At 49.5% G+C, this 20237-nt stretch overlaps 1 protein-coding gene across 1 annotated transcript in view; it reads left to right on the forward strand.

Annotated features, from left to right (window-relative positions):
* The window catches only part of LOC135811232 (uncharacterized), a 362326-nt gene that overhangs the window by 160934 nt on the left and 181155 nt on the right, over positions 1-20237 (forward strand). The window contains exon 10 of the mRNA XM_065324432.1: positions 1472-1569. Within this exon, the coding sequence (XP_065180504.1) occupies positions 1472-1569 (98 nt within the window). The remainder of the gene's footprint in view (positions 1-1471; positions 1570-20237) is intronic.

The raw sequence follows: 20237 nt of genomic DNA on the forward strand, positions 1-20237 counted from the left end.
ACTTTTTTGAAGAAATTCGAAATTTCAATGGTCGAAGATATACTATGAAGATAATTTCAAAAAGTATGTTTCGCGGAGCGATTGCTCAACCTACGTCCTACAAACTTTGCAGGATGGTTCAGACGTACATGCTTGGCATGGAACCACAGAAGATGATATCATAGCTGACACACAGAGTCACACACACAGCAGATTCGTGTGCACAGATACTAAATTAGTGGACGTCGTCATCTTCTTCCCGCTGATCTCAAATGTATTATGACGTGCTATTTCGCCTGACGGTAGGGATAATAATAATAATAATAATATGAACAGGTCGCATATTCGGGAGAATGAAGTTGAAGGCAGCCTAGAGAGCGTGTGTGGGCAGGCGTGTGTTTACCGCCATATTGCCAGGTGTGTTTTTACCACCATATTTATCAACCAGGTCGCATATTGCCCGCATAAAAAATCATACGGGGTCATGCATCTGTCAATGATCTTTAACCAGAGTTGCTTCTTGGTGGCGAGGTTGAGGCATTCCTGAATCGGCACATTCAGAGGTTCGAGGTCTTCTCTGATGTTGTCGACCCATCTCTTGTGGGGTCGTCCACGGGGGCGCTTGATGTCCGAAGTAATGAGGGCTAGCTGCAGTGCCTTTTAAGAGGCCGCGTCTCGTCCTTCCCGGGCAACTTGCCCCAGCCACAGGAGGCGGCGCTCTTTACATGTTTGCGAGATCGGGGCTTGCTAATCTTCTGGTTGGATATGTGGTGAGGGTGGACAATGTTCATAATATATCGGAGCTTGCGACGATGCCATGCATCCAGCCGATCCTCTAGCTTCTTCGTTAGTGTCCAGAGGCCACAGTTGTACAAAAGTACAGGCAAAATCAGAACTTTAACACATACATAAACGAGAGTCAAGACTGTGGTAATCCCAAGCAATGGAACTGAAAGCACGGTTTGCTGCATTTATTCTAGAGTTCACGTCCTCAGCTGACCCTAGCAAAGAGCCAAAGAGCTTCACTGATTTCCACTCTTGGTCAGCCTTAGTCGCGGTGAATGTATGGGTTTTCTGAAGGTTAGTTTAAGGTTGTCTTCGGCGAAAACTTTCTCGCACTGAGGTAGGAGGGCCGTAATTGTTCTCAGTGGCATGAAGGGTGGTGTCGTCTGCATACTGAGAGTGTGGACAGGGTTGAACTGAAGGCAAGGAAATCAAATCAACTTTACGCATAGCTCCTTCAGCATACACGATATACATTATCGGGGAAAGTGGGTCGCCTTGGACAACTCCAATGTTCGTGTCAAACGGTGTACTGAGCTGGTTGCTGAGTTTGACCCGAGCAGACGTGTTGGACATGAGTGTTTCCGGCATTCTCACAGGGCAGTCTGCTGCCACCATCCTCTCCAGGAACAGCTGTGTAGGGATAGTATGGATATAAAATGGTCCCTGCTTGGAATTTGGCTTTGTGTTTTTGTTAACATCCTTACAGCTCAATCTGGCATGCGCAGTGACTTGGAGGGAAAAATCGGCGAAGTGAAGTCAGCAGTTACTGCTGTACCAGCTACCGTGGAAGGCATTGTCAGAAAGGTGAGTTTTTGTCACACTAATTTACTTAAACTCGGATGGGGAGATAATTTAATTATGATCAAAAAGGAGAAGGACGGAATTTTATGACTAACTGTCCACGAACGTTACCAGATCATGTACAGTCGGGTCGGGTCGGGTCGGGTCGGCTCGGGTCGGCTCGGGTCGGCTCGGGTCGGCTCGGCTCGGCTCGGCCCGGCTCGGGTCGGGTCGGGTCGGGTCAGGTCGCCGAATGTCTCAGCACCCCTTGTCAGTTGTGTGCAATTTTGGAGCACTCTCTGACTGTATATGATCTGGTTACGTTGGTGGACAGTTTGTCATAACTCGTAACATTTTGTCCTCTTGTTACCATACCGTATTGTCTCCATTACCAGCACAGTCTCTTGTAGAAACCCAGTCTCTATTATAAGCACACTCCAAGACGGCTTCGAAGATATACCAGCGAAGTTTCCAATATAAGCGCAGGGCTTATAATGGAGAACTGTATGGATCATGTGCATGCATGTTTGACGTCCATAGCATCACATACACACATGTTATGGCGCAAGTCTGTGATCCCCGAGATACAAATGTACAGGCTCAGTGTACCAGGAAGTGCAAAACTGCATTCACGGTACCTGGTTGGAAATGTTGTGCTACTGGTACTTCAAAGTATAAAAGAAATACTTGTAGCAGATGGTTGAATTTATAAGCCCAGTCTCTAGTAGAAGACCAGGGTCAGGACTGGTTTAAAAATTTATAAGCCCAGGGCTTATAATGGAGATAATGCGGTAATTTAGTTTGTGACTTAGCATCCACTGATCACACTGGCATGTTAGCATCCACTGATCACACTGGCATGTTAGCATCCACCGATCACACTGGCATGTTAGCATCCACCGATCAAACTGGCATGTTAGCATTTGTCACATACCCCTACTTGAGTGCTTTGTGGTATTGCACTCACATTGACATCACAGAGCTTTGCGCACGCCTAGCCTGACGTTACACGTATCTTCCATGGTAACGCCAACCAAAATGGTGTCATTCGTGCTTGTGCGTCACAGCTTGCTTTCTCTTTCTTTCTTGATGTTGGCTCCACTGCAAAGTCATATTATTGGCGACTTTTAATTTGTGCTAGCATCAGATTTTCATTCTCTCATCTCCACGCTTCAAAATCAGAATTCATTGACGCTTGTTGGTGCCTGAAACAATGCCGTCGTCTACTGTGGATTTCCAGATTGCAGTAGCATCAAGGTTCCTGATATATCTTCACCCTTCAAATTCAGACTTCAGAGACGCTTTCAGGTGCCTAAAACAATGTCCTCGTCTACTGTGAACTTCTAGACTTTACCAGCTTCTGATTTCCTGAAATATCTTCATCTTTCAATTTTAGATTTCAGTAATGCCTGTGCCTTTTGGTTCAGAGATTGCTGGACGACATGCAGGGGAATGAATTCAAATGACTCCATCACGTCTGCCGTAGCACTGTTCAAGGTACTCATTGAGCCCCCATCCACTTTAGATCCATCTGGGATTCGAGAAGTAATTCAGGATGAAGTTCATCCTGCCATCACAGACAAGGTTCGAAACTCTGTCTTGCCGCAACCACGGACAGTACTAGCACCACCAGCTGTGTCAGCCGACAATGGCGTGAGTGCTGTATACTCCTGCTGGCTGGGTGATCAAGATAGGTGCTTGGGAATATGATGACTGCGGGTTCAAATCCTGCTGGAACTTCTCTGATCCATTGTTGCCTGAGACCTTGGAGGCAGTTGATAAACATACTTCCTCCGTTAACAAAAACTTCGTGATGGATTTTGATGGATATGAAAACGCTTAGAACAGGTCAAGAACAGTTTATATCGATTACAAATCACTGGACGAAGGTGATTCAGCCTATGTACAGCGTCTTTACAAGAGAAACGGTTGGCGGAATGAGCAGAGAGTTCAGTTTGCGTAGCTTTCGCTCGACTCATTTTTGACCTACGTCGCCGTCGTCATCTGCTGCACGCGAGTCGTCATCTCTCTAGGGTCGTTGTTCAGCTCGTTTCAGCCTTGCCTCGGCTTCTTTGATCACACTCCGCTGGCCTTGATGTCGCCCACGTTCAAGTAAGTTGGTTTTCAAGCTGCGTGATCCGCCGCGATGGCGATTACTCGTTTCCACCAGGGAGTTGTGAAAAATATTTTATGACTCCCTGGTTTCACCTTCGCTCTCCAGAACTCCGCGAAACGAGGAGTAAAGGCACAGCCAAACTGATTCCATTTTCTCTAATGGATACCCCTGCCAGCACTGAACGGCAGCGGCTAGCAAGTCCAGTCGACTTTCTTTAGCCATGATACTCGCATCGGACTGCAGACTTTTGAAAGAATGCATGATCATCAGCATTCGAATCTGGGCTTTGCGCAGGTTGAACAAGAACTTGAGTTCAGAATTATTTTCATTGAGCCGTGCGATCGGAGCAGTGCGATCGGAGCAGCTCCTTGTTCACTCGCTCATTGTGTGGGCTCGTTGCTCCGTTTTATCGCTCTCTATCGCTCTCCAACTTAGTTAGTGCTAAAGGTGGTAGAGAGGCCAAGCAGCGCAATATCCCCTCGGATAAGTGGTATTTCAGTTTCGCTCGCCATGACTGTCATCACCTATGTTTCCACAGCGCAACCATCGATTTCGCTCGGCTTGTTGTGAAAGGTCGCTTTCCTTGCATCGTACCTCTTTCATGGCATGCCAGGGAAGGCCAAGAAAGTGATTGCAACTCATTTCACGGCAGTTTGTGCTCAAATCAGCCCCTCAAAAATCCATCACGAAGTTTTTGTTAACGGAGGAAGTAAGTCTTTCAAGATCAAATTTAGTTTGTCCGTGGATGCAATATCAGTTGAAGCGGTGGTGGGCACCATTCGCCCGGTTCGTAGATGTGTGCATGAAATCACAACTTGGTCGGCAGCAGGGTATCTCGATATGAATGTTGTGTTTATTCATGCACTCCCATCACACTGCAGGGAGGCTGTTATCCCAGTGCATGGATTTTGCAGGTCAACAGGCAGTATTTCGCAGAGGCTTTGTATAATCAGCAATTTTGACGGAGTGTCGCTTCCCAGCCAGGCAAGCATTTTGCTACCATTGACGTAAATGCTTGGCCACTCTGTATCCCAGGTGAAGCTAGGCCTGAATGTATGTCTGAAACCTTGTTCAGCTGGTGTCTGAACACAACATGTATCCTTTCTTTCATCTCGAAATAGCACACCAAGCCCAAACAGCATCATCTTCCCTGCTCACATGCAAACAACGCAGGCACCGTCATCTACCTCAACCTCAATATTGGCAATTGCATAATGGTCAATTTGCCAGCTCATCTACATTTGCAACCACTGTGACAAGGATCATTCACGTAACCAGTACTCCGGCAAAAGATCACCAGCCAGCCCAGTAGTTTGACGGGATCAAGATCCCAACGTGAACTGCAAATACCTGTTGCAAGCGTTCATAATCTTCCTTCCACATCTATCACTGCTTAGTTGACCAATGTTGGTTGTGGTGTTGCGACTTTGCTCCTGCAGTTGACCAATGTCTATACCTGCTCAGTACATCTTCAAGTGTGAAAATGAGACAGATGCTGATGCGATTGAGTTCACTATTAGCCCATTGAACGCTGATGACGTCTATAGACGTCATTGAAAATGCCCCCCATGTGCGGGATGACGTCTATAGACGTCATGAGATATATAGTGATTTCTGGCACTGTCTGGTGTGTAAAAGCCCTGTTAGTCAGTTGGATCATGATCGTCCCTCTTGTACGATAGGTCGTTGGTTCGAATCCCGCTTGGAAACACTACGCGTCTTGTTTTCTTCTCTTTTCAGCTTTAGGGTTTTACGTCGGGCCCTAGACGACGGCTACTTTGGCCAACCGGACAACGAAGAAGTTGTGACCAAAGAGAATGATTTTATTTCTTGCGCATGCGCATGTAGAATGACGTAACAGTCAGTGAGTCAGGTCGCTACAGTACTCCCCCGCCAGTGGTGAGGTCGGGAGGAGCGAAGCACGATAAACAAGAAACAAGAAAGAAAAGAGAAAGGAAAGCGCAGCATGTACAAGGCGGAAAGGCAAAAATATAATAATATGATACATATGTACAGGCGAGAGCGCTGCGTGTATGAAATTTGTTTGTGACGTGGCAACAAAGGCCGAAACAAAATCAAAAATGCAGAAAGCGGAAATGAGAGAGATGCATGACAGAGGCGGGTTAACATGTCAGAGGTGTGTTAACGTGACAGAGGTGGAGAGCATGTCAGAGGCAGAAAGAAAGAAAAGAGGAAATGTACGCGTGACAGAGGAGTGTGATCGTGTCAGAGGCGGAAAGAAAGGAAATGTACGCGTGACAGAGGAGTATTATCATGTCAGAGGCGGCTGCATGTTGCAGACTTGGCGGGATACCAGCAGGAGCGCTGCACTGGGGCGAGGCGTGCCGACTGAGGCGGGGACAGATGGAGGCGAGCGCAGCTCCATGGGGTCCGGTGCCGGGCGTGTGCCTGCGTGCGTGCACAGTTGGGCTGGTACGGATGGTGGAGGTGGCCAATTTCCAGCTTGAGGCCAGGACGAATACGGACGACGACGACGACTGGACGATGCCGTGGCAGGATAGCGGGGTATCCAGGTGGGCCGGGGAGGGTGGCAGGGGCCACAGCAGCTCCGAGGCGGATCCAGTGACGAGTGGTGGTGAGGCTCAAGTTTTACGTCAACAGCCGGCGATTGACGGGATCCCGAGAGTTGAGGCGAGCAGGAAACTGCGGCGGGCCGAGCTCAGGGATGGCATGCTCAAAACTCCGAAGAGCGCAGCGTCGGGGGTCACCAATTTAGGGTTTTACGTCGGGCCCTAGACGACGGCTACTTTGGCCAACCGGACAACGAAGAAGTTGTGACCAAAGAGAATGATTTTATTTCTTGCGCATGCGCATGTAGAATGACGTAACAGTCAGTGAGTCAGGTCGCTACACAGCGATCTTTCAGCTGCAATTTCATGCATTTGGCGTATTTCACGCAATTAGAGCAAACTTGCGTCCCCTATTGTGAGGCGCTATTCTTTTTGGGGACTGTATCGATTCTGTCACCCTGTGGTTGATAGTCTTGGCAATCCTTTCCAAAAGATTTGAGGACCCCAGTTGCCAGAACCCTGGAGTTTTAGAACTTGCTATTGGCCCTGTTTTTAGCATTTTATATGCAGAGTACCATAGGCAAGGCCCAGTAGCGCTGAATGGTTAGTATACCCCAATCTCAGCCAGTGCATCTTGATCTTGTGAAGATAGGCATCAAAGGTTCATTCCGTCAAATCCCACTATGTGCTGGAAACCACCCGCTATTTGTCATTTTCTGGCAAGGCAGTTTATAGTACAAACGTGCTCTAGCGTTTGTACTTTGCTTGAACTCTGACAATCTCTTTGATTCAGTTGCCTCAGCCATAGATTGGATTGTCAGTAACCATTTCTCCAATGCCTTTTTGCGCTTCCATGTCGCCATGGAGGGCTCGTGCTGGGCAATCCTATGGATCTCGCATCCCAGTATCTTGAATCGCGTAGGGTGATTGAGTCCTTGCAGACCAACATCAAGCTGCAGACTATGGCGCTCGGCTCTGCAGCCAGTCTCGTTCGCACTTCCAAGGTGGAGGTGAGGATAACAGCACCGAATGCTGTCAAAGCACAAGCCCTGCTGTTCCGCTTCAGTCTGCCGGAGGCCAAGCAGCGTGTAATCGACCTGGCTGCGGAGAAGGGCTCTTCCAGTTGGCTGACCTGCAGGCCCTTGAAGCGCCATGGATTTGCCCTCTCCAAAGCGGAGTTTCGCGATGTAGTGCACCTAAGGTACAACTGGAAACCACAGCCCATGCCATCAGGGTGCGTTTATGGAATCCAGTTTACAGTGGCCCATGCCCTCTCCCTACCATCAAGCACAACGAGATCCGCGATGTGACCGCTGGTTTCTTGAAGCGTGTTGCCACCAACATATCTGTGGAGCCTCATCTGGAGCCCTTGAGTGGGTAGCAGCTTCGCTATGGCACCGCCATCCGTGACGACCAGGCTCGCTCAGACGTAGGAGCAAATGGAGTGTGGGGAGGGCGGTTCGAACGCACCTTCTTCGACATCCGGGTTTTCAACCCTTTTGCGTCTTCGAACCAGTTCTCCTCCATTTCTGCCACCTACGCTCGCCATGAGAAAGCGAAAAAGAGATCGTACGAAGAAACGCTGCTGGAGATTGAGCATGCTTCATTTGTCCCGTTGGTATTTTCGACAACCGGTGGCATGGGCAAGCAATTTGCCTCGCTTTACAAGCGTATTGCATTCCTCATTGTCATTGATGAGAAAAGCAGCGAGCCGTATTCGGTTGTCATGGCATTCATCTGCTGCTACCTTAGCTTTGCTTTGCCCAGAGCAAGTGTCATGTGCCTGCATGGTAGCCGCTCTGTTTTCGCTGTGCATGCACCTGTCACTTCTTCTGCATCCATAGTTGCTGCCGAAGCTGGCACTTCCCGTCATTGACTTGTAAACTTTAGTTCTTTGACATTATTTTTGCCATGGTGACCCCGTAAGGCGCTGACAAGTTTTTCACTCCAAAGGAGTGAACAACTTGTCAGCGCCTTCTAGGTTCAGCCTGGTCCCATAGCTCAGTGGTTAGAGCATTGCTCATGACAAGCAGGGTCCCAGGTTCGAGTTCTGGTGGGTCTGGCGTTTTTTTCTCTTTTCAGGCAGTTCACTTCCCCGACTGATCCTTTGAATTTGAAGTTCTCCCAATCCTTTCCAAATTTAATCACTTTCTTTCACCTCTGGTAGTTTCCAGAAACTGACCGTGGTTGGTCCCCTGGGGGAGGGAAAAAGACCCAAGTGCCATCAGTATGTGTGGCACGTGTTGTGGGCTGCCTTTGGAGTGAAACACTTGTCAGCGCCTTCTAGGTTCAGCCTGGTCCCATAGCTCAGTGGTTAGAGCATTGCTCATGACAAGCAGGGTCCCAGGTTCGAGTCCTGGTGGGTCTGGCGTTTTTTCTCTTTTCAGGCAGTTCACTTCCCCGACTAATCCTTTGAATTTGAAGTTCTCCCAATCCTTTCCAAATAATAATAATATTAACTGGTTTGAGGGAAAGAGACAAACGGGAAAAGTCTGAAGAAAAAATTGACTGTCACCACGAGGACTTGAACCAGGGACCCTCGCTTGTAGCCAGCGATGCTCTAACCACTGAGCTATGGTGTAGTCGTCATCCCAGCAGAGGCCATTCAACATTTTCTTGGGAGGCTTGGTGGGGGAGACTCCTCAATGCCTTCGGACTGTGCAGGGAGGAGATCTGGCTATTGTGCAACAGGAGGCTATCCAAGGTTCGATTAAAATACTAAGAACTATCCTTAACATGTAGATGCACCTCTGCTGCGTTTGCATGTTCAATAGCTAAGAGACTTGAATAACGACTGATAAAGACTGATATTTCCTTTGTTACTCCCTTCATTGGTTGATGTATTTTGCCTGTCGCTGCAAATTCTTTATTATTGTTTTGATGTTGGAGTTCGGATTGAGTTTCTTTCCTTTCTTCCTCTTCCTTCCCCTATTTCTTGTCCCTTTGGTTTTTAGCTTTTTTATTTTTTCACTTTCCTTTTGCTGTCCCACCCATTGAAATATTTCCCGGTGGGTCTGGCTTATCGCCTTCGAAAGAAATGAATAAAGGAGAAATAATAATAAGCTGTTGCACAGCCTTAATTAGTAATCCTGCTGCGGTCCTTCCTCTATCTATTCGGGTCACTAGCGCCAGCAAAGGTGGAGGGTTCTGTGAGATCATTGACTTAACTCGGTATCACCCTGGACTGTGTGCGGCCCGAGGCCAGGATGTCCATGTTGGTGTTGGCCAGCCCAATCCGCAGCCAGAAGATATCCAACGCCAACTCGAATCCCTATTGGACAAGCTCTTGTTTGTTGCCCATGTCATCAAACCTAACAGAACTTTTATCACTGGACCTCCAACTACACACAGATGTACGTGGCACTCATTGATGAGGTGCTTACAACAGGAAGTTGACTCAAGGTTCATGGAACAGCACCCACATGCTTCAGTCTATGGAGTGGAAGGATCTATATGGCCCTTGTAGCAGCATGCACTGCAAGGGGTAGCACCAGATTTTGATGAAACGTCTTCAAGCTTCAAACTCCGAAATGTCATCAATTAGTGTAAATCGGATGCACACTGCTAGCTCCCAGAATGTCACTACCGATTGGCTTTTTCCTTTTCTTATGCAGGAATTCCGTTGCCATGCTCCAGTAGCCCAGTTAAACCCAGACCATGGTCATCTTCCTGTGTTCTTGTGATCGAATTCACCAAGTAAACTGCCTGTGCAATTGCTGCTGATATCAGATGCACCACACTCTGCCGGTGAATGTTGTTTTGTTGGTTTGATCGCTTTGCAATCTGCAACCTTACACAGCTTCTGATCCTGCCATTTGCTACATTGCACTGTATTGCTCGCTGTGTCTGTCCTTGTGTGATATATCTATTTACTTGGAAGATGTAAGAAATGCACACGTTGAACAGGGTCTAGAGGATCCCCTGGCCAAGACCTGGCTTATCAAGGCGGTGTTGACGGTTGTCCAACAATGCCATGTGATTGAGGCAGTGAAGCATATATTGCCTATAACCATGCCTATTCTAAGGAAGTTTGTTGATGCCCACCAGCCCGTCCCCAATTTGGCTGAGCTTGACTGCGTTCTTCTTGAGTTTGCTGCACTTTCGACATCCGTCGGTTGCTAAGATGCTTAGAATTGATCGAGGGCCTGCGGACAGACTGCATCAGATTTGAATCAGGCAGCATAATCATACTGTTGAAGAGATCAAGGACTGACGCATTTGGAAGGGAGTCCAAATTGTCATTGGTCCGGCTAGTTGCCCTTACTTCCCTCTGTATGCTACACTACCTGGCAATGATTGGCAGTCAGAATGCATCTGATCCTCTACATGTACTTACCAATGGTATGCCGCTATCCAGAGGTGTTTTTCACCAGTACTAGGGAGGTGCTGCTCTACGTTTTGGGAACGCGACGCAAAGAATCACGCGAACTTTGTTCGCGTTCCCGTAACGTAAAGAAATGCTGTTCTGCTCTACGTTTCACCAAGAGTACATGAAAACCAGAGTGTGCAGCTCGGATGGGTTGCTGTCACGGCGAAATTCCGTGATTACATCATTTTAGTGATGTAGTGCGTACAAGCAGGATTCAAGCAGGTCTCTTTCTGCACAACTGCAGCTCAGTTGTACGCACTACGCCATTTCCCGCCTCAGATCTGGGCCAAATATGATGTAATCACGGAATTTCGCCGTGACAGACACCCATAGCAGAAAAGGCCCCAAGCTGCACACTCTGGTTTTCATGTACTCTTGGTTTCACCAAGAGTACATAACCACTTTACCTAGAGAAGTCACGTGGAATGTGTACTGGGAATTTCCCCTTCCATATTTGGCAGTTTTCTGCATGCAGTTGATCGATACCCAGCAAATCCGTACGCATTTTCTCTGCGTGTGCCACAACGTAGAGAACCCCATCTCCGTGTAGAAATCTGGAGCTAAAACACGCGAAGCCGTAGACTCTAACCCAGACACCTGCTCTCTACGTGATTTCTCTACGTTTCACGTATAGCAGAACCTCCCTACTGTCCACTTGGCAAGGGTATGCCGCTATCCAGAGGTGTTTTTCACCAGTACTGTCCACTTGGCAAGGGTATTCCGCTATCCAGAGCTATTTTCACCCGTACTGTCCACTTGGCAAGGGTATGCCGCTATCCAGAGGTGTTTTTCACCAGTACTGTCCACTTGGCAGGGGAATGCCGCTATTCAGAGGTGTTTTTCACCAGTACTATCACTTGGCAAGGGTATGCCGCTATCCAGAGGTGTTTTTCACCAGTACTGTCCACTTCCTGCTTGAAAGTGCTGCGGTGCCAAACACCGAACTTTACTCGACATACTCATTTCGAATTTGTGCTGCTACTGCCGCCGCCATGGCAGGGATACTTAAATGGCAAGAATACCTGATTCACTGATTTGTCTTGCCGCCAGATGGCAGAGGGATGTGTGCCTACGCTATATGCACGTTACTATGGAGACTAATTCCAAGATCTCAGCTTGGGCTTGCCTCAATGAGTGACCTAATCTGATTTCTAACATGGACAGTTACAAATATCGGTACGTTGTCCATGAAATGACCTACTTTGGTGAATCTCACTCCTTGATAACTGCTTGCTGCAGGGGTTGTGAGGGGATAGTGTTGCTGCTTTATGGAGCTCTATCGCTTATAACTGGTGATTTGCTTAGCTAATTGCGGCTCATCATGAACCAGTTGCTGCCAATTGCATTGGCATTGCTTTGCACCCGCATTTTGGCGCAATGTGGGTTTATTGCCGTTCCTCCCAAGCCAGTTGCTGCCAGTGGCCTGGAATTGCTTTTCTGCTCTTTGAGATTTTCACATTAAAAGACCAGCTAATCGAAGCAGCACACCATCTCCAACCTAATTCTTTGTTGCGTTGGGCTGAGTCTGGTCAGGTCTGATCTACTCACCTCCCATCACCTACTAGCTGCATATACACCTTGATCCTAGAGGGTGGTGGTGTTCCTGCATATACACCTTGATCCTAGAGGGTGGTGGTGTTCCTGCATATACACCTTGATCCTAGAGGGTGGTGGTGTTTCTGCATATACACCTTGATCCTAGAAGGTGGTGGTGTTTCTGCATATACACCTTGATCCTAGAGGGTGGTGGTGTTCCTGCATATACACCTTGATCCTAGAGGGTGGTGGTGTTCCTGCACATACACCTTGATCCTAGAGAGTGGTGGTGTTTCTGCATATACACCTTGATCCTAGAGGGTGGAGGAGTTCCTGCATATACACCTTGATCCTAGAGGGTGGTGGTGTTTCTGCATATACACCTTGATCCTAGAGAGTGGTGGTGTTCCTGCATATACACCTTGATCCTAGAGGGTGGTGGTGTTTCTGCATATACACCTTGATCCTAGAAGGTGGTGGTGTTTCTGCATATACACCTTGATCCTAGAGGGTGGTGGTGTTCCTGCATATACACCTTGATCCTAGAGGGTGGTGGTGTTCCTGCATATACACCATGATCCTAGAGGGTGGTGGTGTTCCTGCATATACACCTTGATCCTAGAGGGTGGTGGTGTTTCTGCATATACACCTTGATCCTAGAGGGTGGTGGTGTTCCTGCATATACACCTTGATCCTAGAGGGTGGTGGTGTTCCTGCATATACACCTTGATCCTAGAAGGTGGTGGTGTTTCTGCATATACACCTTGATCCTAGAGGGTGGTGGTGTTCCTGCATATACACCTTGATCCTAGAGGGTGGTGGTGTTTCTGCATATACACCTTGATCCTAGAGGGTGGTGGTGTTCCTGCATATACACCTTGATTCTAGAGGGTGGTGGTGTTCCTGCATATACACCTTGATCCTAGAGGGTGGTGGTGTTTCTGCATATACACCTTGATCCTAGAGGGTGGTGGTGTTTCTGCATATACACCTTGATCCTAGAGGGTGGTGGTGTTCCTGCATATACACCTTGATCCTAGAGGGTGGTGGTGTTCCTGCATATACACCTTGATCCTAGAAGGTGGTGGTGTTTCTGCATATACACCTTGATCCTAGAGGGTGGTGGTGTTCCTGCATATACACCTTGATCCTAGAGGGTGGTGGTGTTTCTGCATATACACCTTGATCCTAGAGGGTGGTGGTGTTCCTGCATATACACCTTGATCCTAGAAGGTGGTGGTGTTTCTGCATATACACCTTGATCCTAGAGGGTGGTGGTGTTCCTGCATATACACCTTGATCCTAGAGGGTGGTGGTGTTTCTGCATATACACCTTGATCCTAGAGGGTGGTGGTGTTCCTGCATATACACCTTGATTCTAGAGGGTGGTGGTGTTCCTGCATATACACCTTGATCCTAGAGGGTGGTGGTGTTTCTGCATATACACCTTGATCCTAGAGGGTGGTGGTGTTTCTGCATATACACCTTGATCCTAGAGGGTGGTGGTGTTCCTGCATATACACCTTGATCCTAGAGGGTGGTGGTGTTTCTGCATATACAACTTGATCCTAGAGAGTGGTGGTGTTCCTGCATATACACCATGATCCTAGAGGGTGGTGGTGTTCCTGCATATACACCTTGATCCTAGAGGGTGGTGGTGTTTCTGCATATACACCTTGATCCTAGAGGGTGGTGGTGTTCCTGCATATACACCTTGATTCTAGAGGGTGGTGGTGTTCCTGCATATACACCTTGATCCTAGAGGGTGGTGGTGTTTCTGCATATACACCTTGATCCTAGAGGGTGGTGGTGTTTCTGCATATACACCTTGATCCTAGAGGGTGGTGGTGTTCCTGCATATACACCTTGATCCTAGAGGGTGGTGGTGTTTCTGCATATACAACTTGATCCTAGAGAGTGGTGGTGTTCCTGCATATACACCATGATCCTAGAGGGTGGTGGTGTTCCTGCATATACACCTTGATCCTAGAGGGTGGTGGTGTTCCTGCATATACACCTTGATCCTAGAGGGTGGTGGTGTTTCTGCATATACAACTTGATCCTAGAGAGTGGTGGTGTTCCTGCATATACACCTTGATCCTAGAGGGTGGTGGTGTTCCTGCATATACACCATGATCCTAGAGGGTGGTGGTGTTCCTGCATATACACCTTGATCCTAGAGGGTGGTGGTGTTTCTGCTGATGTTGAAAACTCGGATTCAAGCCGAGTCTAACGTGAAGCGTGACAATTTTTACTAAACTTTTGTCTGGGTATGAGTGTTTAAGGGATATCTTGCTAGTGTATAACAGTGTGATGAAAAAGTAATCAAACTTTAGAAAAGAATAAGCTACAAGCTACAAGCTCTTCTCAAGCAACTTTTACCCAAATACCGTAAAGTCGCACCAGGCGAAATAGCACGTCATAGTACATTTGAGACCAGCGGGAAGAAGATGCCGACGTCCACTAATTTAGTATCTGTGCACACGAATTTGCTATCTGTGTGACTCTGTCTGTCAGCTATGACATCAAACCCTGTGGTTCCATGCCTAGCATGTAGGTAATCCTGCAAAGTTTGAATGATGTAGGTTGAACGATCGCGCCGCGAACCATTCTTTTTGAAATTCTCTTCATAGTATATCTTCCACCATTGAAATTTCGAATTTCTTGCTGAAAGGGGTGGTTTGCAACCTCAATATGGCTTGTTCCAGGCATACTTTGGAGCCAAACCCTGTTGAAGTAGTGGCGGGGATCTGCCCTGCAAGTGCTACAACAACAAATGATTCGATATGAGAAAGCGTGAGACCGCGGATCTTGGTTGAATATTGAGTATTTCAAGCCTTTTTAGACGAAGATGGAGTTCATTTTGGAGATGGACGTTGTGGCAAAGGACATGGGTTCAGACTTCTGGCGTCGGGTGAAGCCAGGGATCATTTGTCCAGTCAGGTCGGCAGCCTAGCCATCGGTAAGCGTGTGTTTGGAACCCGGTCTGCTCGATGTGGTAGATCTCGAACAATTATGATATCGCACATATTGAAGTCTGTATCGTACATACAGCATTTTATATTGAGAAAATCTCAAAGTGTCTCCGTGTGGCCGTCCTATGCCACGAGAAAATCCAATCAGGCTGTTATGTGTGCTGCCTTCTTCATTGAATGTCCAATTCGTTTGAACAACAAACACAACAATCGAGGACGGCTTTGCAATGAAACATGCAGCTTTACTGGAGCTGAAAAAAAGAAGAAAAAAGGTGCCCAGGACAAGACTCGTGTACACGCCTACTCTACCAGCAGGTTCTGTTCAGGAGGTCGCACATGTCACTGACATGCATCCTCGTTTTGTGTTACATGTAGCTGTGACTTTCGTTAGGGTTCACACTTTAAAGTCACAGGCTTTGTCTTCACCTTCTTTCGAGCCTGCTGATGGAGTTCTTGGCATGCAAGTGTTATAAGCTAGACGTTTTCACTGCAGTTGTCAGTTGGCTATAGTAGGCTGTAGTGCTTACGAGTTCGGTGAAAGGCTTCAAGCAATTGCGGCTTGGAGCCAGAGTTTTCTAACAGAGTTCTCTTGATAGTCGCGAGCTGGTCCTTTGTGTGGTTTGGGTGTGTGCCGAGGCAGGAGCATGCCTCTACAGAACATATTGGTAGCAGAGGATGGTTAATTAAGTCGAGTCAACCTCGTAAGTGCTGAACGTTCCACCTAAGCGCGGCTATGGAGTCTCCAGTCGAAGAGGACAAGGAGAAAGACAGCCAAGCCGCGGAGGACGGGACCGCCAGCACCGAGGAAGCAAACCACCGAGATGAACCAGCGGCAGTAGAGAACAAGCGCGAGAAGCTTAGCAAGCTGCTTAGAGAAAAAATGGTGGCTAAAAATACTTTACCAACGTGCGGCGGACACTTCTCGTGCGCTCCATGAATGGTGGAGTGCGAGGAGAGCAAGCTAACGACGAGCTAGCCGAGCTAAGCTCACATTATGACAGCGCCACCAGTGCTATCATGAACCTGTACAGCTCAACCAACGAAGAGAAGCGTATGGAAGTAACGCTGCGGGAAGCGGAATTGCTCGAGGAACAATTCACCACCGCAACCGAGAGCATTTTGGAGGACGTACGTGGGCAGGTACGTAGTTACGCGGAGGAAACTGACTACCTGGGCGGTCACAGCGGCCTCACCCAGTCCAGGCTCGACGCGAACTAGCTTCGGAGGTCGGGTACGGGTACAGCGGACCTGCCGCAAGCACTATGCCCAGTTGGGTTGGAGCCCGGAGCACGCGCATGGCGGAAGTTCAGTTGAGGCCTCGGAGTCTACTGCTGCACGTGGACTAGCGTACGGCTACGGCTACCATGGCGTAGAGCAAGGCTTAGGTGCAGACCAGCACCGGGGAACGGAGTACGGTCTTGCTGAAGTCAGCGAAGACAAGTACAAATACAAGGCGGTCAGCGAAAGCGGACCGAAAGTCACCATGGGCACGGATGAGTTGCGACCAGAGACGCCGTTGGTCCACGGAGCGCTCACTCCGTCTAAGACACAGGTTAGCGCGAGCAGAGCAGCAAGCGGCTCGCCTTTGTCCGCGGCTGCGGCGCAGGTTGGAGGGAGCGGCGCGCCAGCTGCTGCCGCTTTAGAGTCTGGCGCCACCGGGCATTTGGACAGCGCGGACAGAGCGACAAGCGGTCCGCCTTTGTCCGCGGCTGTTCCCCAGATGAGCGCGAGCAGCGCACCACATGCGTCAGATCCAGAGTCTGCACCTTTGCCTGCAACGCTATTAAGCGCAACCGGCAGGCCGCCTGGATCCGAGCCTGCAACGCTATTCAGCGCAATTGGCAGGCCGCCTGGATCCGAGCCTGTGCACGCGTCGGAAATTCAGCCCAGCGCGGACAGCGCACAGAATGTGACCTCTGCAGGAACAGCGCCATGGGGATTGATCAGCGCACACATCGCGAACGGCGTTGGAGCGATCAGCATGACCAGCAACCTACCTGTGTCACCGGCTGAAACGTTAGCACTCCAGATTGCCAGCGCCAACAGCGCAAACGGAATGAGGCCAGAGATGCCTGCATCCCAGCAGACAGTCAGCGGAAGCAGCGCAATCGACAGGCTGCCTGGATCATCCGTACCTGCAACGCTATTCAGCGCAATCGGCAGGTCGCCTGGATCCGCGCCTGCCATGCTATTCCAGCAATCCGTTGACACCCGTCACACCACTACTCAGTCACCAGTAATTACAGCTGCGTCTCGGCAGTGGGCTGGTGCCAGTGGTGTTGTTGGCGTGCACACTGTGCCAGCAGCTAGTCTGTGGAACACGCCCACTCCACAGGCCATGGGTTTGCAACCAGCAGGTCGACTGCCGCACCAGTACCGGTGCCATCAGTAGCACCAGGGCAAACGCAGCATCAGCAGTCATCGGAAAAGATATTCCGGCGGCTGAAACCCATACACATTCCAACGTTCACAGGCAACAAGAGAGCCTATCGTGCCTGGAGAGCAGCCTTCATGGCTTGTGTTGGGCAGACGAGCTCAAGTCCGGAGGTGAAGCTGCTGCACCTGAAGCAGTATTTAGGTGGAGAGGCATTGGTCGCCATCGAGAGCCTAGGCTACTCGGCCCATGCCTACGAAGCTGCCGTAAACCGTTTAGACAGGAAATTTGGTGGCGAGCAGAGGCAGAAAAACCTCCAATTTGAGGAAATAGAGTCGTTCCCCGCCCTCCGGACAGGCCGGCCTGGAGACCTGCAGAGATTTGCCGATTTGCTTGATGTGCTGATAGTGAACATGGCGGAAGCAGGCAAGGATTATGAGCTGGGCGATGGTCTTCTGTTCCGACAGCTGCAAAACAAGCTGCCGATGCCCATGCTGACCCAGCTTAACCGTTGGCGTCACAACAACACGAAACCCAGCAGTGTACCAACGCTATTGGAATGGGTGACTCTCGAGGCAGAATTTGCTACTGGAGCAGCGGAGATGGCCCACAGAGTCAGTTCTGCGGATGGTCATCATGCAGCGGCGCTGCCGACTAAACCAGCTCCTGCAAGAAGTCGGCCAACGTTTGGTGGCAGCTCCGGAGCCCACGCGTCGTCATTCCTGGCCTCTGGTCAGAGCGCTGCCAAAATCCAGTGTGCAGTATGTGATGCGCCTCATGGAGTTGTGACATCTTCAAGAGCGAGTCGCCCAGCAGGCGGTGGGAAACAGCAAAGAAGAAAGGCCTCTGCTATAGGTGCCTTGGCACTGGACATCGAGGGACATCCTGTACCAGAAACAGGAAGTGCGGTGTCAGTGGCTGCAGTCAGACACATCACCAGCTGCTTCATGATCGTCAACCGCAGCAGAAACGGAACCTGTCTGAAGCAGCCATGAGCGGTGGTGCAGCATCGTCAAGCACTCCCACAGCTTCAATCAGCACAAAAGGGGCAACAACATCTGCAAGAGAGCCAGCCTCTATTAATTGCTCCATCCAAGCATGCAACATCACGGAAGGGGAGCCGAATCTGGGAGAAGATCGGCCACAAGGATTAACATCGGTCTCGCTACGCATCCTCCCGGTGTCGCTTGTGCATGAAGGAGTACGGCTACGGGTTAACGCTATGTTGGACGATTGCAGCACTACCATCTACATAACCACTGCAGCTGCCGGGCAGTTGAGGGTGGCAGGAAGACCGCAGCAGGCATCATTTTCTCTTCTGAGCGGGTTGACGAAAACATTCGTCACGACGCCGGTCAACATCACAGTGGAAAGCGCTGACGGAACATTCCAGTCCAAATTAACGGTGTTATCTATTGACAACATCGCAAGCAACTTGAAGGCCGTTGACTGGGCGAATGCGGCAGAGCAATGGGACCACCTGCGATATGCTCCCTTCACGGCTCTCACCGAGGAATCAGTGGACCTTCTAATTGGCAGTGATCATAGTGAATTGCATTCTTGCTGGTAGGAAGTCAATGGCAAGCCGGGAGAGTCGCTAGCTCGCAGAATGCCATTAGGTTGGACATGTATCAGAGCTGTATTGAACAATGATGATCGACCAACCCGTGACAACAGCACCTACTGTGGCGTACACCTGAACCGGCTTAACACCTGTTTGCAACGGGAAGTTGATCAAGGCGGCATCAGCCCTGAGCCTTTCTGGCACATGAAGGACCGCAGTGTGAAGACTTAAGTTGAGCAGTCAATGCGGCAACTTGACAGGGCTGGACACGAGATTCACCTTCAGTGGAATGGCCAGAAATCACAACTGGCCGACAATTACAGCATGGTATTCAGCGACTGCATAGAGCCGAACCCTAGGCTGCAGCGAGAGTTACTGGAGGTGCTACTCGGATTGCGGCGGCGCAACTCGGCAACCATCATCGGTGATATTGGGGAGATGTACTTTTCGAAGTACCTTCAGATTCGAAATCACTCCGAGGACCAACCGTACTTGCGTTTCTTGTGGCGACCACCGGAGAGAAATACTCAACCAGACGTCTGCCAGTTTGAGCGGCTGGTCTTTGGCCTGAACGTTTCGCCGTCCAACGCCCCTATTGTGACGCGGGAACATGCATCGAAGTACCTGTCGACTCGCCCGCTAGGCGCCAATGGTATGTTGAAGTCAACATTCATGGAAGCTACTCCTGATGCAGTAGCCAACGATAAACTGGCAGTACAGATGTACCAACAGTTGCCACTGATCTGGGATGAAACCGGCATAAAGGCACGGAAGTGGCTGAGTGACACGCCTGCCGTTTTAGCCGAGATATCCGCGGCGGACCGGCTGTTTGCATTGGAGCTTAATGATGGAAGCCTGCCGACGATGAAGACTCTCGGTGTAAGATGGGTAGCGTCGCATTGTTCATTTGCTGTGTTTGTTCAACAGCTATAAGGAACAATGCCATTGTCGCAAGAGGATCAAGATCAATCGGGCCTTGGCTGTTGGAGATATGGTACTAGTTCTTCATCCCGACACGCCACGAGGGCACTGGCCGTTGGGAAGAATCACGGCAGTCTTTTCTGGTCCAGATGGACATGTACGAGTGGCTAAGGTGCTTGTGGGCGGCAAGGAGAAGACACGCCCTATCACGCGACTATTTCCGCTTGGCTTGTGCTAAAGCCCCTGGTGTCACATTGGCTAGGTGACAACAACCAGCCGGAGGCGTTTGTGAAACTGATTTCAAGG

Source organism: Sycon ciliatum, chromosome 3 (assembly GCF_964019385.1).
Source record: "Sycon ciliatum chromosome 3, ocSycCili1.1, whole genome shotgun sequence".
NCBI lineage: Eukaryota > Metazoa > Porifera > Calcarea > Leucosolenida > Sycettidae > Sycon > Sycon ciliatum.